This window comes from Perna viridis, chromosome 14 (genome assembly GCF_037379345.1).
Source record: "Perna viridis isolate PV_CMFRI_1.1 ecotype Kerala chromosome 14, ASM3737934v1, whole genome shotgun sequence".
Taxonomy (NCBI): domain Eukaryota; kingdom Metazoa; phylum Mollusca; class Bivalvia; order Mytilida; family Mytilidae; genus Perna; species Perna viridis.
In genome coordinates, this window is record NC_142458.1 from 8,985,904 (window position 1) to 9,010,877 (window position 24,974).

Consider the following 24,974-nt stretch of genomic DNA (forward strand, 5'->3'; position numbering starts at 1 on the left):
TGAAAATTAAAAAAAATCCAGGCTGGTATACAAAATCAGATCAGATGGGGATGAGAATCATGGATTTTTTTTTATTATGGCCTCTGAAATTGTCAAATTATAACACAAGTGCAACAACATGTGTTATAGGTAGTCACTCATATTCCCGTTGGTCAAGACATCAGCGAAATTACAACTTATCTGTGTATTACATACTAAGTCAAATGTTATTCCCTTACAAGCAAAGCGTAAAATTTTATTGTTTAACTTTTGTGTAAAAGTTTAGATCCGTTTGTGTGATTGCAATAGCTTATATTTTCTTCATTTCAAATAAAACAAAAATAGGAGATTTAGTATGATTGCCAATTAGACTGTCATACACCAAACACCAAGCAACGAACAATTAACTTTCTACAGGTCACCACAGAGTCTTCCATGATGGGTATAACCCATATATAAAGCAAGCTGTAAAAGGCCCCAAAATTAATGAAGTGAATCTATTCATATAAGACAAAAATTGACTATATGTATAGAAAAAATGTAAGAGAAATAACAATGAAATTACAAAAATTACAATCACTGGACTACTACTGTAAAAGTACTTTAATTCGTGGATACCAATTTTCATGGATTAGGGATGAAACACAAGTTCATGGATTCTTGAATTCGTGGTTTTGTGGTTTTCATTAGACACATCTATGGAAATTTAATTTTCTTTGGGAATCAAATTTCGTGGTTAGGCCTACCTACAAAAAGCACGAAAATTTGTATGTCACGAACAGTAGTACTTTCACAATAAATCTTAATTTTTCAGGATTCCTATGTATTGAGATATTTTGGAAACGAATCCAAGTATCTTCATGTTGGTCCCCCGGTATATTTTGTTGTGGAGCAAGGACATAACTACACGTCGGTGGTGGGCCAGAACGATATGTGTGGAGGAAATGGATGCCCACAGGACTCGTTAGTAGGACAAATATTCACAGCCAGTGAACTTGCCAATTAGTAAGTAATTATTGAATACTGAAATCATATGAATTTTTTCGGGCTATTTTTATTTTAACAGATTACCACAAAATACAGTACTCTGAAAATTGATATTTAATCCTTAGAAATGCTTTTCATTCTTTAAAGTCACAGGAATTGATATCCTGATTGAATCAGTCAAAATTATCAACAGTGAAAATAAATCTGTTTACAAAAATAGTTATTTTGTTTTTGATACTAATGATATCATTGTAAATATTTGGAGTTCATCAGTAATTCATAGTAACTATTATTTTGTCCATTGGTGCTAGGGACTATGACAACATAAAGACCTTAGGGTCTGAACAACATACAGATCCAAGGGACTAAAACAAGGTAGAGACTCTAGAGATTTAACAACATGTAGACTCAACAAGGGACTAAAATGACAAAAAGACTCTAGGGACTAAACAGCATATAGACTGGAGGGACTAAACAATGTATAGACCCTAGGGACTAAAACAACATATAGACCCTAGAGACTAAAACAACATATAGACCCTAGAGACTTAAACGACATATAGACCCTGTGGACTAAGACAACATATAGACCTTAGAGACTAAAACAACATATAGACCATGTGGACTATGACAGCACATAGAAGCTAAAGATTATGACAATATACTGACCATTTGGACTATGACAACACATAGACGCTAGAGACTATAACAGTATATAGTCACTAGAGACCCTATGGACTAAAATGACATATAGACCATAGGGACTAAACAACATATAGACCTGAGTGACTATGACAACATAAGGGTATAGACACTAAGTACTAAAGCAACATAGATTGTGTGTCTATTCAGTTTGATAAACGTTTATTTTTGGACTATTGTCACACACAAAATCTAGTAGTGCATCTGCACACTGTTGGCATGTGATGTCATTTTCATTGCAAACTCTGTAGAAAATGGCTGAGATATGTAACAATCAATCCCAATGTTTTGACAAATATCTTGCAATGTACAAGAGTTTATTATGAATATTAATATAACTTTTCTGATTTGAATTTTCGCAGGTAAGGCAAAAGAAATTTTTATATCTGTTTCCTTCTATCCTACCTACATTAGCTTTTTTGTACCTACCCTAAACATTTCATTTTGCTCATACACTATTAAAGTCTAGATTGTTTCCCCATTAATTCAATTTAAAATGTTTTTGAAATATAAAAACAATTTCCCTACCTACCTACCCCATTTTTTTCTTGCTTGTAGCAGGAAACTAGACTATTATTTTTTTTGTATTCTTGTTCAGTTTACAGTGAAACCTGTCTGAACTGAACCTCATCTGGACTTTAAAATTGGGTCAGGTCAGACAGGTGTTTGGTTAACCAGGATTCAATATATGTTTATTTTTACTTTTCTGTGTAAGTGTCAGGCAAAATATGTATAAGGTGTGGCACATGAAGGAAAAAAACAGAGATTTCATTGCATTATCTTAGTACTTATACCTCATATCTTCCAGAAATAACCATCAAAATGCTTGTGAAGTTTTCCTTTTTTCAGAAATTGATAGGTCAAATTTAGTTAAAATGAAGTATGGAGAAATGGCTGGAAAATTATTATCCTGCATTTTTTCCTATATAGGCAATCAAAATTATCTATGCCACAGGTGTTTCTGGACAAGAAAAATGATGTGCCACACATTGCCTGGTTCTTACACAGAATGGTACTAAAATTGATGTAAAGTCTCTACTTTAGACTGGTTTTTGGATTATTTTGGTGTGGTTAAGACAGGAGTCACTGTATTTTTTTTTCTCATTTTTCCAGTACATACATTGCTCAGCCAACATCGTCATGGATTGATGACTTTTTTGATTGGTTGGCACCAGGAGGAAATCCACCTTGTTGTAGACTGTTCCCAAATGGCAGTTTTTGTGCTGCAACAGTAGGTAAGTCATGGGGCACCAGTCAGAATTAATGGCTGATAGATGGTATTAAAATGATACAATGTTTCATTTAAATTGTTTTTAGTACAAGTCATTTCAAGAGTCGGGCAAGAGTGAAAAAAACCCACTATTCTGATTTTTTTACTCAATTAAGTCTTCTTTTTTGAAATGACCTCTCTAAGTCTTTGACCTCTGCATCAGTGGATATGTTTAGAAATGTTTCATTTCATTGTTGTAGAAAATAGGTTTTTGACACAATTATTTGTGTTCATTTGCAGTTCATTTCACTCGAGGTGGTAGACCTAGGGTAAGGGATATAACTCTTGAAATCAGTGATGTGTTGTCACTGATTTCAAGAGTTATATCCCTTACCCTAGGTCTACCTCCTCGAGCGAAATGAACTGCAAAAGAACACAAATAATTGAGTCAAAAACCTATTTTCCTTATAGCTTGATAGGCTTTGGTGAAATTGAAAACCCAATGATCCTAAAAATCTAACAAAAATTCCAAAATTAGACCAGCCATCATTTTTAATCTTGAAATCAGTGATTACCATATTGCTTAGTCTACCTTGAATAATGATAAGAATTCTTTACCAGCATTTAAAGCAGTACCTATTTCATGTTTATATTTTTACATTTACAGTGAATGCTACCTGCAATGCATGTCCTGTGAAACGAGTTGGCAATGGCCGCCCTGCACCACAAGATTTCATGAAATATTTACCCATTTTCTTAAAGGATAACCCAGGAACTAAATGTGCTAAGGGGTATGTATATACTACTGCTAACCTGGATATTTTCATGTAGAGGTTGGTATACAGTAATCTTTGCTTCATTTGTGGTCTTAAAATCTTATATAGCTGACATGTTGCAGTGGTTTTGACTACATTTGCTATTGATTCAGTTTTACATTCTTCTGCACAATACAAGGGAATTTATTTTACATTCATCTCCACAATGTAAAGGATGGCCAATTTTGCAGTTTTCTAGGCTGTTTGTAGGGAAATCAATATTGCAGACTATTCGGCTTTTTTGGGGGGAGTTCTCTAGGCAGTGTTTAGCTGAATCAATATTACAGTTTACTTGGCCATGTTTAAGCAAGCCATTACTGCAGTTTATTTGGCTGTTTGTAGGTGAGTTGATATTACACTTGACTTGACTATATTTAGGCGAGTCAATATTGTAGTTTACTTGGCAATGTTTAGATGAGCCAATATCACATTTGACTTTGCTATGTGTAGACGATCCATTTCTGAAGTTTTCTTGAATATGTGATGATGAGCCATTGTAATTTTTATTGATTCTTTGTTGTTGACTCCTGGCATTCAAGACAGATGAACTGCTCCATGATAAACTTGAACTTATGTTTAAATGATCTGCGTTTCTATGTCCATTGCAGAAGTAAGGCAATCCTTTCACAACTTCTTTAAATGCCTTGCGAAAGTCAATTCTTAACCAACAGTATATCACTGGATTTATTGCTGAATTTGACATTGCCAGTAGCAAAGTAAAGTTCTTTATGATGTTTGAGAGATTGGGGTCATAGTTCAAATACTTTGAGGCTGCAGCTATCATAAATGGGATCCAAAATATGAAAAAGAAAAACAGAATTAGCCCCATTACCTTTGCCGATTTTGTGTCTTTTGAAAATTGATGATTTCTTTTTTTCTTCTTGTTGGTGGCTCTTTGTGCAACTTTGAAAATCTGTATATATAAAATCAGTGATATGATGAGACCAACCAGTATTGTGATAGGGCAGGTGAACATTGAATAAGGTTTTGGTAAAATGGTGAAAAAGTCACAAATTCGTTTGCCATGTTTGTCGTACAAATTCCACCCAAGGCTTGGTATTGCACAAATAATCACATGGTATGTCCATACACTTCCTATAATAAGTTTGGCTCTTTTTCGGGTCATCCATATCCGATACTGCAATGGATGCAGAACTGCAATGTATCGATCAACAGCTATGACGACTAAATTCACCAATGATGAACTCAGTGAAAATAAAACTGAGCTATATTTAAAAAGGCACAAATACTTCATTCCAATCATACTTTTTTCAAAGTAGAAAAGTGCATATAATGGCAGAGTGATCAAACCTAAAGACAGGTCAGAAAATGCTAGGCTTCCGATAAACATGTTGGTCGTTGTTCTCAAACGCTTAAATTTTATAATGGAGATAATAACCATTGCATTCCCAAGTATAACGAAAGGTGAAATGATCAAACTAGCTATACCTGATCCTATTTGAAATCTGTGATCTAATTCTTCATACATTTTGTTAGATGCAGTTTTTGTGCTGCTAAGTGTTAACTCAATTTACCTGTGCTATTAAACTTCTGTGTGCTATCAGGTTAATTCAACTTCTATTTGCTATCAGGTTAATTCAACTTCTGTGTACTATCAGGTTAATTGAATTTCTATGTGCTATCGGGTTAATTGAACTTCTGTGTGCTATCAGTTTATTGAACTTCTGTGTGCTATCAGGTTATATCAACTTATGTACTATCAGGTTGATTCAACTTCTGTGCTGTCAGGTGAATTCAACTTCTGTGCTGTCAGGTCAATTCAACTTCTGTGGTAGTGAGTTGATTTTATTTAAGTAAAGTTTGATAAAATTTTCTTTATGTGGAAGGAAGTTTTCATAAGAATTTTAAAATGCTTCGGTCAATCCTGAATAATTCTGTTATTACCATTCATTTAATCAACTTCAAAGTAACTTGTCACGGAGTTGACTGAACTTATCTTCACACTGGTCTATGAATCATTAAACTTAACTGTCAGATTTCTAATTGTGAATTGTCCATTCCTTAGTTAATTTTTATTCTTAGTAAAGTTGTATTTCTTTCTAATGGAAGCTGATACTGTTTCCCAGTAATTCACTAGATTTTGGATTATTAAAACTTTTTAGTAACTGGTTCAGCCTGTTTCATCAAAATAGATAAGTTCTATGTGGAGACGCAACTGTTGTCATAATGTCACTATACTGCAAGTTTGTTTGAACCTAAAAGAATAAAAAAGAATGATTTTGTTCATGCAGGTAGTACTTAAAGGTCTTGTTTTCCGTTTATGTGGATCGTGATGCTGTTTATTATTCCCCTGCTCCAAAGTAATCTTGTTTCTGCCTGTAACTATTTTTTCAATCACAGTTTTTTCAGCAACTACTCATCACAGCTTGAAATTTTAACACATTCTTTATGTAGGTATGCCAGGTGGTGGGGTTAATTTTCTGGAAAATTTGTCAACAACTACCTGTTTACCAAGGACTTTGTTTATTTACCTTATATCATGATTGAAAGCAGGGTGTCACAAGTGAGCCATCACTCACAGATTTCTTGTTTGAAAAGTAAGAAACTTGCTTTGGTGTTTTATAAAGTATTGAAAGAATTTTAGTTATGGTGTTTGAAGTACTAGTATTGCTTTTATTCTTTAGCAGTTACCATGGTTACAGCCCTATTTCAATTAAAATTATAAGATGCAAGGGTAATTTTGTTTATTTTTAAATAATATATTGCTAATATCTTAAAGGAGTATGTTCAGAAAATATCAAAATCAGCCCCTAAAACTAAAATGTTTCAAATATATTTGAAAATTGCATAATTCACTAGTTGAATATGTGCCTTCATTAAAAACAAAGTTTCTTGCTGTTAATGCATATATTCACTAAAATTGTAGATGAAAATAAAGCAAAATTAAAACATTTAGACGACTTGTGTTGAAATAGCTTATTTCATGAGAATTTTTTAGGTAGAAAATATAGAGTACATTTGTCAAACTCTTTGATATTTATACAAAATAGCCTTCTGTACCATCACAACTCCTGGAAAAAGATTTTGTTAAAAGCTTGCACTCTATATTTTTGTATTAAAAAACTACCCTAATCTCTCATTTTTGTGAAAATTACTTGAAAACCGTGTAGAAACAGTTTTGTGTCCTCCTTGTGACTAATTCATGATACATCAACTTGTATTTTCTGTATATTAGTATTCAGATAGTATTGTAGCTTTAAAATAGCCAAATAGAAAATTTCAAATAGAAAGTTGAAACTTCAACATGATAGGAGGCCTAAAATTAGGATTAGTGAATTTACCCCTTTATATTTTGGTGTGACAAATGTCTCCTAACTATGAAATTGATGAGACCCTCTTATCAAAGTGTGGATCCAGATTTTCAGATTTTTTAATGAGGCATGAGAAAAAGAACTTTTGCATTATAATAAAAAAAATCAAGATTTGATTTGTTTTTTTTTTTTTTTACCAATTTAAGGTGCGAGGTGTGGGAGGGGGAGTGGGTTTAGTTTTAAAAAGTTTTGTTTATTAAATTCACAAAAGCGATTGGACACAATGGGTAGTGTGTTTGTGCTAGGTCAATGCCTTTTAATATTAAATTCACAAAAGTGATTGGACACAATGGGTTGTGTGGTGTGCTAGGTCAATGCCTTTTGAACCTCAAATCATGGGATGTTTAAAGGAGAATTTGTACTTCAAAGTATACGAATTATTTAAGGAGTGTTTCTTATTTTTAAATAGGTATGAAGAAATATCCTGGTTGACAGCAGTTTTCACTTATAAACTATAAAAAAAACGTTCCTCATTATGCAATTTCCAATGGTTTCAAACTCAAATATCTTAAGCATTGGTTAATATTAAAATGTTATTTTTGTATAGGATTATTTGAATTGAAGACATCAGAACCAATCAATATTATACAAAATAACCTGGTTTTCTTGATGATAGCCAACCAATCAGAAAGCTTGTTACAAATCAAATTAAATTATTTCTGAGTTGACAATTTAGGAATCTGAATGCATGGTTATTTACTAGGTCATGATAGACATATTATATAAATACAAACTAGTGTTTTAGTTTTGAAAACATTTTCAACCTTGACACATTATGATGGACAAATGCTTGTAATGGTCAGGCAAGATTAGGTATATAAAAAACCCACTTATTTAGAAATGAAGTTATATTAATAATAAGGTAGAATTTTAAAAAATAATCAATATTTTATTTTGCAGGCAAAACATATTCACGTGATTTTTGTCTTTGAACTGAGCAAAATAGTTTTACAGAGCTCATGTTATATTCACTGCCCGATTCTTACAGAGACTAGCTTTTAAATGTTGCATACAGAACTGTAACGAACCTGTGTATATTTCTCCCCTTTTGAAATTTATCCACAATTTTGTTCATTATTAGAGGGGCTTGGTGAAAAATTTCTAAAATATTATGGAGCACTATATATGCAGCATTGATCAAGTTATTATGGGGGGCATATTGTTTTTGCTCTGTTAATCTGTCTGTCACACTTTTGTAAGCACAACTCTGAAACTACTGCACAGAATTTCATGAAATTTTGTATGTAGTGAGGACTTGTTATGGAGTTCTGCATATTTGAGGAATTTTTGATCTACTGAATTTTGTGGAGTTATACCATATTGAAGGGAGGAGGCATACATTTTTGAAGGCAAAACAAACTTTAATTTACATTTTTTTGACAAAAAATGATGGGTTAACCCGATTTATGCCCAGCTAAATCTCCTGTGTCTACAGTAACCACAGGAAATTTTCAAATGAATATTTATTTTGAAAATATTCAGATAAACATTGGGATACCTTGTCAATCTTTCAACTTTGAACAAGGATTATAAGTTTATAAAAAAAATAATGAAATTTGAATTAAAAAGAATATCAATATTAAGACGATGCTAACATTACATTTTCAAACAAAAATGGTTGTTTAAAATAGAAAAAAAGCCATTTACAAAGCAATCATTTCAAGGTTTTCAAAATGAAGACTTACCATACCAATAATTACACTGGTACTGTACTTATCCTTGGAAGAAATTAATGATGTCAAATTCTGAATTCCTATATCTGATCAGAATGGCCAACAGATCCTCTCATTTACAGTCATTGTTTTGGTTGTTTCATGTCTATTCCTAGGCAAAACTATAAAATATATGTTTGTTGATAATTATTTCTAATCTTCTTATTATCTCAGGCCAAAAGAACTAGTCTTGAGTGTCTATTTCTATACCATGAATAGCAGTTATCTTCTTGGTGTCTATTCCAAGACCCCAACAAATGTCTGCTTTCTGTTGTCAATTTCCAGGCCTAAAGATTAAATATCTATTTCACAATACCAGAACCTTTCTAGGCCAAAAGATATTATATTTGTTTCACAATGTCTAGGCCAATACAATAAATGCATCAGTATATGAACCTGTCATCACTCCAAAACTGTCTGTTTTCTGTTGACAATATCCAAACTCATTTGATATATGTTTCCTGGTGTTTTTATGGGCCAAAATGTTAATTTTTTTACCTGTGTCAGTTTCAATTCAATATCAAAATCCTTACAGAAAATACTGTTGTTTTAGAAATTTGACATCTGTCGATATTCACACTACAAAATAGAATTTCTACTTGTTAACAAATATATAACTTGCTTGTATAAAATAATTTGCACCTGTCCAGTAATTCTTTAAAACAATTATTGGTCAGTTGAAAAGGTATGAAAATCAAAGATGATTTTTTTTTCTGCTGTTAGCGGAATTCTGTTGTTTTAGAAATTTGACATCTGTCGATATTCACACTACAAAGTAGAATTTCTACTTGTTAACAAATATATAACTTGCTTGTATAAAATAATTTGCACCTGTCCAGTAATTCTTTAAAACAATTATTGGTCAGTTGAAAAGGTATGAAAATCAAAGATGATTTTTTTTTCTGTTGTTAGCGGAATTCCGCTATTCCAAATCCAGATTTAACCATTATGATTCTTTTTTTTAATGTATATTTACTTCCAATTTTGTCAATTTCCGCTTTGGTTGTTCACCATGTAAAATCATCCCTGGAAAATAATTAATTTTTCGTACTTCAAATTATTATCAATTTGTAAAACCCATTGACAGTAGTTTAAAATGATAATTTGACGAATAAATTTAAATCATTAATTTTCTTTATATTTTATCTATTTTGGAGAGAAGTTCTTCTCTATAGTTTTTGTTGTATTTTTAACTTAGCTTGTAAATTTATGAGACAAAATGAAATTAGCAGATGTTTTTCCAGCAGATCTACTTTATTGAAGTGGTTATGTGTTTGTGAAATGTTCACTACCAGCATTGTTGAAATATTGTACATGAAGTTTTTATGAAGAAAATACCGGTAAAAAAATGTAATAACTGTTGACATTTAAAATTTAAATTAGAATTCAACCAACTTAATTTTCTGAAATGTCACGAGGTATAGATTGTCAATAAAGAATCTTTAATTTATTTGAATATCCGTCTTTGTAAGAATCATGCAAAATCTGAAAAATGTAATACACCCTAAAAAAGGCTACATATTTTTATTTTTGTAATTAAGTTGTTTTATGGGTCTATACTATGAAATGTGTAATTATTCATTCAAATCTGCCTGCTCATAGAAGATAATCAACATTGAAAATCCAGTAGATTCTATTGTATTTGAGTGTCATTTACAGAGTTATCTCCCTTAATTTTGAAATCTACAGTGCATTCTATACAATTTTTATCTCCTAAGAGCATGGGTTATATGAAAAACCACATGTTAATTTCTGTTAACTTTGACATTTCAAACAAAATATCAAAAATAAAAATATGTAGGCTTTTTACCCATGAATCACATTTTGCATGATTCTTACAAAGACTACTACTTAAAAAACAATATGCTTTTAAAGCAAAGCCTGGTCTTATTTACATCAACAGAACAGTAATAAATATCTAAATTCAAAGATGACATGTACATGTAACAAACTTTTCTTTGTCAAGTTCATTTCAGTCCCTCAATTACAACTCATTTTATAGGACTTTACCAATACACAGGTTAAAAAAATAATGAAAATGTATCAAATTGAAGTCATTGTCAACAGGATAGAAAATTTCATCTTTGGCTTTACTCCCTCCCTCTAATGAAAATCAAATTGTTTGCTCCGAGACCTAAAATATAAGTTCATTGTAGATTATTAGCAATAGAGACTAGTGTAACGTTCTTTTATTCGATCTATAAACTACTTCCACTCATGCTGACATCATTGACAAGGCAACATCAACGTTATAATGTTATTTCCTGCAACAATCCTGACATAGTGATGTAAGCAGCCCTCAAAGTACCTTTTAAAACTAGGTGGTCTTTTGGCCACCAACCTTGAAATTTTAGTGGCCAACACAAATTTTAGGTTGCCAGCCAAAAAAAGTAGGTCACCAGAAAAAATGTTATCACAAGTTCAAGTAATACCATATACTTTCATTTTGTCCGGGTCATTCACTTTTTTAATTTTTAGTTTTAGTTTTTCATGTTGTCTGGTGTCCTTGTTCATTAAAAAACTTGTCAAAAGTGTTTGTTTTACTTTCTCCGCCATTATGGGGAATTAGAAACAATCGATGACATGCTTGAAATCGTTTTCAAAATCTTGTTACTTTCAAACGTACTGGTGACAATTGAGTAACATATGAAAAATACCGGCTCGGACATAATTTTTTTCCAGGTTTTTTGGTCGCCAGTCAATATTATTTCAAGTCGCCAATTGGCGACTTTAATATTCTTTTCAGTCGCAAAAACGTTATTTAAGTCGCCAATGTGACCATTTCACTAGACTAAATTGCAATGTGTCTGCTTTGTGAGCCATAGCTGAAGATTGATTGATTTTAGGCTTATTAACTTTCAAAAAAAAAAAAGTAGCAAGAAAACAGTTATTTAAAAAAAAACTTAACTTCTTAACCAAATATATTGATGTATGAATGGAAATTAATGAAATTGTACCATAAGGTTCCTTACGAAAAAGTCAGTGTGAGATTTATCTGATTAAGAGTAATCAAGGGAACCAAGGTTATAGTGGTAATCAAAAGAATGTAATCCAGAGACAAAGACCAGACATGGAAAACAGACATACACAACAAAGAACACAAAGTAACTAAAATCATACATACAAATTAACAAAAGCAAATGAGCAACTGAGGTAGCATGGACCAGGTGCACCGGTAGGGTAAGCATAAGAGGGGATTAAATACTGGAATCTATAAGAATCAGACAGGATTGGAAAATAACGAATTATGTTCAGAAAAAAAAGATTTAATTTAACAATGTTGGCACATAGGTTATGGGCTTTAGAAGATAAATTGAAATTTTGGTAACATCTTAATGAGATAGACCTAGGATAAGGGACACAACTCTTAAAATTTTAAATCATTAGAACATTTGTATGCAGCATTGTACATCCATCTTATGCAAGCATCAAATTAACTTGGATTGATTTTATTCTGCTTCAAACAAAAGCTTGAGAGGCTTTGGGGAAATTTAAATATAATGATACAAACATATCACTGATTTCAAGAGTTATTTCCCTTACCCTAGGTCTACCTCCTTAAAAGTACCATAGGATGCAGGAAAGCCAGTTCAAAGTCACAATATAATGAAAACTGAGTTATCTCTCTTTGATGATCAAATTCCAATGATATTTTGATATTTTATATTAGTAGGAATGTGTCTTAGTTGGGGAACTCGAAATTTACTAAGAGAGATTTTTAAAAACTTTCCATCCCTTAATATAAGGCAGGTGTAAGAGGAGAAAATTGACTTGATGGATATTTTTTAGTGTTAAAGCAACTAGAATTTATTTTTCTTCATAATTTAACAGAACTTAGAGATGTTAGCACAATTTTCTATTTGTTAAAGATAGAAGAATAGTAAATATCCTTACTCAGTATTACAGGCTAACTTCCTGTCAGACTGAAATCGGACTCTCAATATTTCTAAGGTCAAAGGTTAAAATTTGTATTGATAACCTTTGTGAGGCCTTCGTCCTCTATTATTTTATTTCACAGTTATTCTGCCCAATGCAATGAATCACCTAACACCCTTAGACTAATTTTTTTTTTATTACAGAGGTCATGCAGCTTATGGTAGTGGTGTTAATCTCATCAAGAATAAAACTCGTGTAGGAGGTATGTATTACACTACAGGTGAACCTTAATGTGACAAAATCTTGAATAACTCAAACTTCTTTGACTGTCCCAGCAAAAATTTTCTCACTCCAACACAATTTTACCTCTGATGACTCAAAGTTGGGTGAATCAAAATCTCACATAACTCAAGATTTATTTTGTGTACAAGATCTGCATGTATCACTTATTGTCTTCTTTCACCTGGGTCAACTTCACAATGATGTTTTAATTTTATGAATATATGATTTGTATTTTAATTGTAGCAACCTATTTTATGACCTATCACACCATTCTCAAAACCAATGAAGATTTTATCGGGGCATTACGAGAGGCGAGACGAATCGGTGAAAATATTACCAAGGCTATATCTACTAAAACTTCCAACAGTACAGTGTTTCCATACAGGTAAGTACAACGGTACCTATCTACACTAAACCCCCCTCCTTTTTGAAGAGTTTGTTCAGTTTAGGCAGGTGTTCCTTTACACAGGTTAAATTTTTATTGACACCCATTACAGGCTCTTCAGATATTCTAATATAGTTAATTATAAACATTTTGGTGGTTATTCAGATACTTCTGACAGACTAAAAAAAAAGTGGCTATTTTTACCAAAAAAAAAGGGTTTTTTATATTGTGAAACAAAAATTACATACCGTATACACATTAGAATATTGATGATGAAAACAGCCTGTATGTGTTTTAGGCTTTGGGACGGATCATGAAGCCCAGCAATAATTACGTCCCATGCTTATTACACTTACAGGTTATATTTTCCAACAATACTGTTTTTATCTTGCAATGAAAAAAGGATAATTTTTTTTAAAGACATTGGTAGAATTTGTTATTCTATAATTTGTCTTTAATTGATTTCATATGGATACACTGTAAGCCTAGAGAATCCTGAGCTTTATACCATTGTAATCTTAGATAATTATCACAAGAAATTGGCATGGCTTAAAATATGGGCAAAATGTTCATATGCACCTTGTATTTGTTTTTAAAAAAATGATGATTGCAAGGTAATTACCAGTACATGCGAAACAGAATATTATAAAACACTTATTTTCCCCAATTTTCTTATTTCAGCATATTTTACGTGTATTATGAACAGTACCTGACAGTTGTACATGACACCCTCTTCAACATCGGTCTGTGTCTGGCTGCCATATTTGTTATGACCTTCATTCTTCTTGGATTTGACTTTTTCTCTGCTGTTATGATCTGCATTGTTGTGATGATGATTATCATCGATATATGTGGGATGATGTACTTCTGGGGAATTACATTAAATGCAGTTTCACTTGTTAATCTAGTCATGGTAAGTTGCCTTGGTAACCAGAATATCTTCAGTTGGTTATTCATTATTTTCTGTGTGTATTTTGGTAAGGCTATAGATTTTATTTTGCGGTAAAACATATAGTGTGGGAAAAAAATTGCATGAATGTATTGTACTTACCATAGTAAGTAAGTTTTAATACTGCATCCCAATTTTGGGAAATGAATTGTTAAAAACTGTAAAAAAAGAAAAAAAAGGCATTACAGTAAAAATGTTCATGGTTTACAAAACTCTCTCTAAAATTAATTGTGAACTAATTTTGGTTCCCTGAGCTGTGATAATAGCAATTCAGAACTCAACTATATATAAAAAAAATTAACTTGCAGAGACATTTAAATGCCATTCAAAGTTAATTTCTTGGTGATAAGGGTATATTTCATGAAATATATGATGTAGGGAGAGAGGCATTTATTTTTACCCTTCTTTTGGCCCCCAAAAATGATGAGGGTATTTCTTACATTATATTGTATGGAGTGTTCATATCACAACTCATATGTTATGCCAGAACTTGCCGAAACTACACAGACTTTTTGTATCACGCTAGAATTCTAACAAAAAGGCTTCTGAAACAGGGTTGTGTTGCTACCAGATTGGAGTCATCACTACAAAAGTTTTATGGTCGTCATCATGAACTTGTGGATGGTTACGGTGTATCCACCTGCGCCATGAAAACTGATTTGTTCAATGTGTGATAGTTTTCCTTTCCGCTTTCGTCTACCCCGGTCTTGACTTTTTATGAGCAACTCGGCGGACGTTTCTAGGAAAGCAGAGGATGCTAACCCTACCTGTGCACTTGGTCCATGCTCCCAGTTTTTAGTGGAGTCGGAGTTACTCATTTACTTTTGTTACTTTGTATGTATGGTTTAAGTTACTTTGTGTTCTTTGTTGTGTATGTCTTTATTTTTTTTTTATTTATACGGCAATGAAAATGAGTAATGAGGCACCCTCTTACTCAGTACTCTTAAGAGGTAAAGGTGGGCCTTACAACAAAGGAATTAACTTTGTAAAGCCAAAAATAAAGTTGGATGAATGACTTTTAAAATCATTACCAGTTTCCATACTTTCCAGGCTGTTGGTATAGCAATAGAGTTTTGAGCTCACGCTGTCAGAGTGTTTGGTTTAGACAGCTGTTTGGTTTGATTTATTCAGTGTATGGTTAAGGCAAGTGTCACTGGAATTTTCTATACTTTTTCAGGCTGTTGGTATTGCTGTAGAATTCTGTGCTCACATCGTCAGAGCATTTGCTGTCAGCTTGCAGCCAACCAAATTACTGAGAGCTGAAGAGGCTTTAGCACATATGGGTAGTTCTGTAAGTAAAGACTAGGAGATTTTATACCGCGGCATTGTATACATTAATTTGCAGTAATATACTATGAAAGCACTATTTTTGTAGTTTTCTCTGTCAGATGCAGGCAAAACACAAATTCAAAATCCAAAGGATCTGTAAAACTTGAACACTGAAATTAAAATCCATAAAGTCAAAAGTCAACAATGTAGCAAAATATGACAACATACAAAAATTGATACCCAAGAACATTATAATTCTTTGATTTAATTAGCTATTAATAATAAAGTGCATTTTTTAACCCCCACCCCCCCCTGCCATTTTTGGCTTGCGGTGGGAGGACATTATATGCCCATCTGTATTTGTATGCATACCTGTCCTTTGATTATTCCTCATCCAAGACTTTAAAAGATTTCTGTTTCTGAATTAGAAATATTTGTGAATTTTATCAAATTTTGACATGCATTTATCACTGTCGGATATTTATATAGACTGCATTTTGAAACGTGCTATGGGCATCCTGACTTGTGCCATAACTTAAACTAGATAATGTTGGTTTATAGTTTTACACGTGTCAGGGATAGTATACTACGCTTAATGAAGTCGTGAGACCAGACAACTTCAGTACTGTTGTTTTGGTTCGAACTCCTTCATACAAATTTCTTGTGTTCCCCCCTTTTTTATATCTTTTTATCTTGAAGTTCAATTTTGGTAACAGTCAACTCTATTTACTTAGATTTGTTATACATTAATAGTTGTTGTAAGTAGAAACCAACTGTTGTTGGTGGCAGAGCTCAGCCTCTGGTATACCTGACTGAAGATTTTGCTCAAAGTATGTCCAACTAGTGGCTGGACTGCTGTTTTGGAGCTCTGGCCTACTACTAGACCCCTTGTGGGTATGAGGGCATTTACCCATTCTTATGGGGGCATACCAACTGAAGAGAGCATATATTATTGTACAATATTCTATAATTACATTTATTCCTTGTAGGTTTTAAGTGGTATTACACTGACCAAATTAGGAGGTGTTATCATCCTAGCATTGTCCAAGTCACAGTTATTCCAGGTGTTTTATTTCCGGATGTATTTAGGGATGGTTGTTTATGGTGCTACACACGGTCTTATATTCTTACCAGTATTACTCAGTTATATAGGTAAGATTTAAAGGAATGGAGCTTTAGTGAATTTTATATGTATTTTACCAGCGTACTTGTTCATTTGAAAAAATGTGAGAATAGTAACAAGCATTGTCATTATTACTCAGTTATGTAGGTAAGATTTAAAGGAATGGAGTTTTAGTGAATTTTTCATGTATTTAACCAGCGTACTTGTTCATTTGAAAGAATGTGAGAATAGTAACAAGCCTTGTATCTTAAGTGTTAGTGTTCTTTATCTGCATATAAAATCAACCTTTAACCTTCAAATAACATACTGTTAACCTTCCACATTAGGGGGAAACTCCAATAAAACCTATGGAAAATTTAGAATCTCCCACAGGAATATGTAAGGTTTGTGTAGGTTTTTGGCTAAAATTACTATTTCTGTAAAAAAATATATTTAATAACTAAATTTTACATAAAAAAGTTGTTGTAATGTGGAAATCTCTGGTATTAGACAGTGTCAGTGGGTGACGTATATCCCACATGAACTGTTCCAAAGGTTTACAGGTTACCATATGGGTGACGTATATCCCACATGAACTGTTCCAAAGGTTTACAGGTTAGCATATGGGTGACGTATATCCCACATGAACTGTTCCAAAGGTTTACAGGTTAGCATATGGGTGACGTATATCCCACATGAACTGTTCCAAAGGTTTACAGGTTAGCATATGGGTGACGTATATCCCACATGAACTGTTCCAAAGGTTTACAGGTTAGCATATGGGTGCCATATATCCCACATGAACTGTTCCAAAGGTTTACAGGTTAGCATATGGGTGCCTTTTATCCCACATGAACTGTTCCAAAAGTTTACAGGTTAGCATATAGGTGACATATATCCCACATGAACTGTTCCAAAGGTTTACAGGTTAGCATATGGGTGACATATATCCCACATGAACTGTTCCAAAGGTTTACAGGTTAGCATATAGGTGACATATATCCCACATGAACTGTTCCAAAGGTTTACAGGTTAGCATATGGGTGACATATATCCCACATGAACTGTTCCAAAGGTTTACAGGTTACCATATCTCTGAAATAAGTGTAGAAGATTAACATTTAGTTTAAACATTTCAGAAAAAAAAAACTGTTCTAAATTATATGAGAAATGCAAATTTATGATTACAGTTTTATTTTACATCATCTTATGTTTGAGATTGAGTGTATAGTACTTTTTTCACAAAAAAAAACAAAAACAAAAACCTCCAGTGCTAATAGGACTTTGATTTTGAATAAGAATGTTAAATATTCATTTGAAGAAAAAATCATTTGAGATGTTGAAAGCCATAAATGGAGTTTCGTTGACCAGTGAATAATAAATATCTTTGTTGATGTTTCAGGGCCTCCCATTAATAAAGCCAAGCTATATGACTCACAACAGAAGAGGAGAGAGGGGTTGTCAGGAGGGACAGAAAAGCAGGACATCAATTCTTCTAGACAAAACCTCATAGGATCAGAAATAGCTCCAAGTTATGATTCTACGAACCCTGCTCTGTTATAGATTGTCTCCATTTAATACTGATAAAGTATTTGTAAAGGATTACAAAGGAACAAATCATTGAGATTATGGCTGCCTGTTTAAAAATGCCTTGTGTGTATGTTGGTTCAAATATTTATTGAGAATGTTTTGTGATAATTGATATGGATGTAGTACTTGTTCCATTGTTAGTAGTGATTTGTTAATTCGGTATGATTTTTTTTTTGTCTGAATGCATGAACAATCTTATTACTGCATTCTTTCCTGTTGAATATTTACATACCAAAACCAAAATTGAGTTGTTTAAACTGTGCAAGTAATTCAAGCGAGAATTCATCAACATACGTATATTTAATCATAAAGGTTATCAGTGTGGTTTGCCATGAAAAACTTTTGTTTTATAAAGTTGGGCATTAAATTTTGCCAAAATATTTGTAATTGGAATTATCTGAACAAAGTGGAGAGTATATTAATCAAAATGGGGGACCAAAAATATTTTTGTTATCAATTTAAAATTGACCTATTCCATTTTCTTGAAATACGTGCAAAACACATTTTTATTTTTAGTTAATAAAGAGGAATTTCATTTTTTGGCAATACCAGTTGGTACCATTTCTTGTTTCTTAGTAAAGTCTGCCTCTTGTTGTTTTTCAGCTGTTGGCATTATTTCATGGATATCAAATCCCAATTTGATGAATTTGTCTATTTTTTTACCATGTGGTTTCTGGTAGATGGGATGGAGGTATCCTTTAGCGGGCTTTGCCCCCAGTTTTTCTAGTTTAAAAACTTCATTGCAAGTAAAAGTTTGATTAAATGTACTAACTGTACTGGTATACACAGGCAAAATTATTTCACATGATTTTCACCTAAATTGAGCAAATAAACGGAGTGACAGAGTTCATGTGAAATTTGGGTGAATGGAGCCTTCATGTGAAATGCACACGAAATGTTCATATGAAATTCATGTTTATTGAATTTCACATGAAAATCATGTTAATTTCATGTGAATTTCACATGAAGCTCGATTAACATGAATTTCATGTGAAAAATATTTGCCTGTGTAGTCTTTGTTAAGTACCAGTCCACATAAAATGCAGGTACTGTCAGTGGTAAAGTGATTCATGGTGTAGAAAAAATCCACCAAACAAACAATGTTGTTTTTTTTTCAGTCTATCTATGCCATATTTTTACATAAAATAATGATTTCTGTATTCAGATCTGCATTTAGAAAAAATGATACATTTATCTCCCACTAAAACCAATCAAACCAAAGAAAATCAAGAATGATAACTCTTGCAAAGTCCAAATTTAAATCTATATAATTTTTATCTCAAAAGTGTAAGATCCAAATGACTAACTAAGACCTTTTGTGGCCTGTAAAAATTACTGATTTAGAAATAAAAAAGAAAATTCATTGGGTTTTTGACATGCATGAATCACCTATTAGATTTTTATGAAGACTGCTACTTAAGTGATATTATAATTCTTATTTATTTACTCCATTTGAAGGGGTAAATGTTAAAAATACATTTCAATATTTCAATGTAAATTTTAATGTGAAATGCTTTAATTTCTATTTGTGTATTTGTTTATGAAAGTGTGTATTAATTGGTGTATTTTGAACCAGATGATGATTATTTGAATTTGTTAATTTTCTGTGAGGTACCTAAGCAAGTACCTGAAATATTGAACTGATGAAAATGTAGCTTTTTAACATTTTTAGCTCACCTGGCCATAGGCCAAGTTAGCTATTGCCATCACTTGGCATCCATCGTCGTCGTTAACAATTTTTCAAAATTCTTCTCCTCTGAAACTACTTGACCAATTGGAAGCAAACTTGGTATGAATGTTCCTTGGGGTATCCTGCATAGAACTGATGTGGAGATTTTTGATCTGTTGGAAAACATGGCAGACGTTACTAAAATAGAACATAGGGGTCAGACAGTAGTTTTTCGCACATATCTCCAAAACGGTTAGGTTTAGCCAAATTCTGATGGGGGGGGGATAAGTGTTCAGCATGACAAGATCTATCTTCAGTCAACTTTTCATTTTAATCTATTAAGCCATGTAGGAGTTATTGCCCTTTTTCAAAGTTTTTTGCTATTTTTAATGTTATTTCTTTTAAAAAAATCTTCTCCTTGGACACTATTTTGCCAATTGAAACAAAACTTGGTATAAGTGTTTCTTGGGGTATCCTGCATAGAATTGAAGTGGGGTTATTTGATCCATCGAAAAACATGGCCACTGTTACTAAAAATAGAACATAGGGGTCAGACAGTAGTTTTTCGCATATATCTCCAAAACTGTTAGGTTTAGCCAAATTCTTTCAGTAGTTGAAATGATCTTTATTTTTAGGACTACAAAAGTCTTCAGGCATAAAATTTATCAGACGCCTTCTTATAAGAGTTATTTGACAGGGGAAAATGTCATTTTTTTTGTTTTTTTACAGTTTTCAGCCAATATCTTGAAAACTATGATAAATTAAGACTTTCATTTACTGAAATGATCCTTATGATAAGTCCTATCAAAGTTTTCTTGAGGCAAAATTGTTGGACAACTTCTTGATTAATTTATTGCCCTTGAAAGGCAAAATTCAACCAGGTGAGCCATTCAAGCTCCTGGGAGCCTCTTGTTTTTTTGTTTCATAATAAGATATAGTAGACCTATTTCTTATCATACTAGTTTTATAAAATATGATTTATTTTATAGATTGAAGTGACTCATTGAATTTTCCCTGTGTAAAATTATTTGATAATTCACATTGTGAAATAACTTGGAAGTTTTAAGTTTCAGACTTTCTCCCGGCAAAGTATTACAAGAAGAATATCAATCTTCTGTTCACAAAATAAAAAAGTCATGTTTGACATTGCATTAAATTGGGGAGAAAATATTTAAAATAGATAGGATTATTGTGAATAACTAAAATATATTTATTCATGCCATAATACTTTAAAGATTTAAAGAGGTAGACCTAGGGTAAGGCACATAACTCTTGATGTCAGTGATATGTCTGTATCATATTTAATTTCACCAAAGCCTTTCAAGCTTTCCTTTGAAACAGAATGAAATCAGTCCAAGTTACTTTGAAGCTTACTTGAGATTGATGTAAAATGATGAATACAAACGTTCCAATAATTTATTATATTTACTCTTTCCAATTTATTATCCTACTGTAATTAATTTCTTTGAAAAAAATTAATGGATTTTCAAATTTTGTTTTGAGACTTAAGTAGTAGTCTTTGTAAGAATCATGCAAATATTGTAAAATGTGATACACCTAAAAAAAGGCTACATTTTTTTATTTTTGATATGAAGTTGATTTATGGGTCTATATTTTGAAATAATTATTCATTCAAATTCACTTGTATTTGAGTGTCATTTACAGAGTTATCTCCCTTAATTTTGAAATCTACAGTGCATTCTATATAATTTTTATCTCCTTAGAGCATGGGTTAATTGAAAAACTGAATGTTAATTTCTGTCTACTATTGCTATTCAAACAAAATATCAAGAATATAAATATGTAGGCTTTTCACCCATGAATCACATTTTGCATGATTCATAGCTGGAGTACTACTTAATATGTCACGATAAGAGATGAACAAAAATTGTTTTTATACCCCACCACATGAAGTATTATATGGTACTACCAAAAAACTTCCATGTCTGTCCGTCTGTCCATCCACCATGGGTTTCTAGATGATGACTTGAGAACAGATCAATGAATTTTTCTAAATTTTGGACAGTTGTTTAGTACCATTAAATACAGTTTAAGTCATATTATCAGCAAAATCCACTGTTGTTTTCCAGTTACCCCATTTTGAACATTTTACCATCACCCCATTTTTCACCATTAGGTAGCTGGGTTTCACTTAATTTTCCATTAATGTCCTATATCTTTTTGATATGTTCTATCAGTTTTCTTTTTGATATGTTCTATCAGAATCAATACCTTAAGAAATCAAACATAACATGACCATAAGTAAAATATTTAACAAATTGTATTTTTATCAGTATCTTTTTTTTCTAGTTTCATTCATATTATACAACTCATATTCTTTTTATTGATTCCTTCCAAGTTACCAAATCAAGCCCATACATTGTATTTTTCTTCTTTTTTTTGTACATTTTTTAACCCTTTGAACAAGAAAACGGGCAGTTTTTGTTTATTCTAACTGTTTTACATAAGTACCGCTTAATATTAGAAGTAGAATGCTTTTCTATTGGACCACTTACAACTTAACATTTGAAATAAAACGCTTTCCCATTGGATCAGTTATCATTTAATATTTGAACTAAAACATTGTCCGATTGGATCACTAATAACTTAATATTTGAAGTAAAACATTTTCCGATTGGATCACTTATCACTTGATATTTGAAATAAAACATGTTTCCTATTGGCTACAAATTGTTGTCTCTTATATTGTATACTTAATATTGTTATGTACAACTCTTTTTGATGGTTGATTGTTAAATTTAGATAAGGAGAATGATTGTTGTTTTGTTTCTGTCTTTTCGAAATAATACTATACTTTGAATGTTATTCAAGGCGTACCACATTATTGAGGTTATTTCTTTATAGACAGAAAAAATATAACAGTTATTTCATAAATATCTTTTGTCAGAATATTTTGTGATGATTTTTTTTTAAAAAGGTGGCATTTGTTATATACTAATCTATATTGGGCATGAATAATTGGGTATATTAATGAATACATTACTTTAATTTGTTACAAGCTTTCTGATTGGTTGGTTCTTATATAAATTTTGAATTATTTGTTACAAGTCATCTTATTGGTTGGTTCTCTTTTGGAAAGTTGTTTGACAGGTTTTGATGGGAGTCTCCAAATATTGCATAAAAAATCTCCCATATATATGCCTGTGCCAAAACAGGGGATATAAAATTATAATAGATAGGGATGGGTTTTTTTTCTTTTTTAGCAGATTTCCACTATTTTAAATCCAGATTTTTTACTATATATTTACATCCAATTTTGCAAATTTCTGCTTTGTTGACCTCGTAAAATCATCCCTTAATAAAATACTTCAATATTTGTCAAACCAATTGATAGAACATGACACGATTTCTATTTTCATTTTTGTTATAATATTTTTTTTTACAAATCATATATGTAAATGTATAAATTGAACAAAATTTGGTTGTCAGAAATATCTGTATTGTATTCATGACAAAAGGTTATTTTTGTCCTTATTTTGCTTGAAAGTGCTTAATGTTTATTTATAGATCATGATGTGATTTTCATCTTGTTCTTGTAATGTGTAATTAACATAAATGATTGTCAAATATGAATTTCTTATATATTGTCATATAAAATATAAAACATTTTGTTATTGAAGTAATTAAAGCCTAAGATAAAGGGCAGGTTACAACCCCTTAAATTAAAATGGTTGTAATCTAATTGTCAATTAGACTACAACCATTTTAATGTCCTCCCTAGATAGAAATGGAGGGGCTGTAATCCACCCTCAAAGACCCATGTCCCTCTCCCCCCTCCAAATCGTGAATTTCAATGTGTCATACTTTTCCTTTCCTCTTTCATCTACCCCAGACTTGACTTTTTATGAGCAACCCGGCGGGTGTTTCTAGAAAAGCAGAGGATGCTTACCCTACCGGTGCACTTGGTCCATGCTCCTAGTTTTTAGTGGAGTCTGAGTTGCTCATTCACTTTTGTTACTTTGTATTATTTTTTGGTTACTTCATGTTCTTTGTTGTGTTTGTCTGTTTTCCATGTCTAGTTTTTGTCCCAGGATTACATTCTTTTGATTTCAGCTAGAATCTTGATTCCCTCGATTACTCTATGAAGAATCATTTACATGTATCTGTGTATGCGTAAGCTAAATTTTACTAAGTAATGATTATGTGCCTGCCAAACATACGGATAATGCAAGATATAAGTGCAAAGAAGTTGAAGCAATTATAGAGTTACTTGCATGGGTAACATGAATTTCCTCAAAACTTATTTCAATCTCATATAAATAAGATCTCCCACCTGCTCCCTGTTTATTGGTATGTCATGTGACATACTTATACCAATTCACGAGGAGCAAGTGAGAGATCTTATTTCAGTTACCGGTAGATCAAACTTATCTAAATCAATTAACAGGGTGTCAATAGAAGACCCAGGCAATGGGTGGCACATAATGCCCAACTTTCTTTAGAAAAAAAAATCATCCATTAACGATTACAAAATCATGTTTTATAAAATTGTCATCTACTGAAAAGCTCCAGACAACTTGAAGTAATGTGGAATAACTTTTTAGCTCACTTTGCCAAAGGCCATGTGAGCTATTGCCACCACTGGGCGTCCATCATCGTCGTTGTTAACAATTATACAAAACTCTTCTCTGAAACTACTTGACTGATTAGAACCAAACTTGTCATAAATGTTCTTAGGGGTATTCTGCATAGAACTGATGAGGGGATTTTTTATTTGTCGAAAAACATGGCCGCCGTTACTAATTATAGAACATAGGGTTCAGACAGTTGTTTTTTCGCATATCTCCAAAACCATTACGTTTAATCAAATTCGGACTGGGTAAAAGTGTTCAGCATGATAAGATCTATCTCAGGTCAATTTTGGTTTTAAAACCGTTAAGCCATGTTGGAGTTATTGCCTTTTTAAACGATTTTTGCTATTTTTAATGTTATTTCTTTCAAAAATCTTCCCCTCTGACAGTATTTGATCAATTGGAATCAAACTTGGTACGAATGTTCCTTGGGGTATCCTGCACAGAACTGATGTGGGGATATTTTGATCCGTCAAAAAACATGGCAGCCATTACTAAAAATAGAACATAGACAGTAGTTTTT

General features: G+C 32.2%; 2 protein-coding genes across 2 annotated transcripts in view; one reads left to right on the forward strand and one right to left on the reverse strand.

Moving 5' to 3' along the window:
- Window positions 1-23,489, forward strand: part of LOC148598123 (NPC intracellular cholesterol transporter 1-like) — a 45,238-nt gene extending 21,749 nt beyond the window's left edge. The window contains exons 14-22 of the mRNA XM_088560435.1: window positions 794-984; window positions 2,782-2,903; window positions 3,546-3,669; window positions 12,817-12,875; window positions 13,139-13,280; window positions 13,962-14,193; window positions 15,407-15,520; window positions 16,488-16,650; window positions 18,003-23,489. Coding sequence (XP_088416561.1) covers window positions 794-984; window positions 2,782-2,903; window positions 3,546-3,669; window positions 12,817-12,875; window positions 13,139-13,280; window positions 13,962-14,193; window positions 15,407-15,520; window positions 16,488-16,650; window positions 18,003-18,163 — 1,308 coding nt within the window. The 3' untranslated portion in view covers window positions 18,164-23,489. The remainder of the gene's footprint in view (window positions 1-793; window positions 985-2,781; window positions 2,904-3,545; window positions 3,670-12,816; window positions 12,876-13,138; window positions 13,281-13,961; window positions 14,194-15,406; window positions 15,521-16,487; window positions 16,651-18,002) is intronic.
- LOC148598124 (adenosine receptor A3-like) lies at window positions 3,663-5,661 on the reverse strand. The gene has a single exon (XM_088560441.1). It carries the CDS (start codon window positions 5,180-5,182, stop codon window positions 3,809-3,811), a length of 1,374 nt encoding a protein of 457 aa, XP_088416567.1. The 5' UTR covers window positions 5,183-5,661; the 3' UTR covers window positions 3,663-3,808.
- Window positions 23,490-24,974: the final 1,485 nt, after the last annotated feature.

Coding starts and splice junctions, on each gene's coding strand:
- LOC148598124 (XM_088560441.1), bottom strand. CDS start 5,182: ATGTATGAAGAATTAGATCACAGATTTCAAATAGGATCAGGTATAGCT.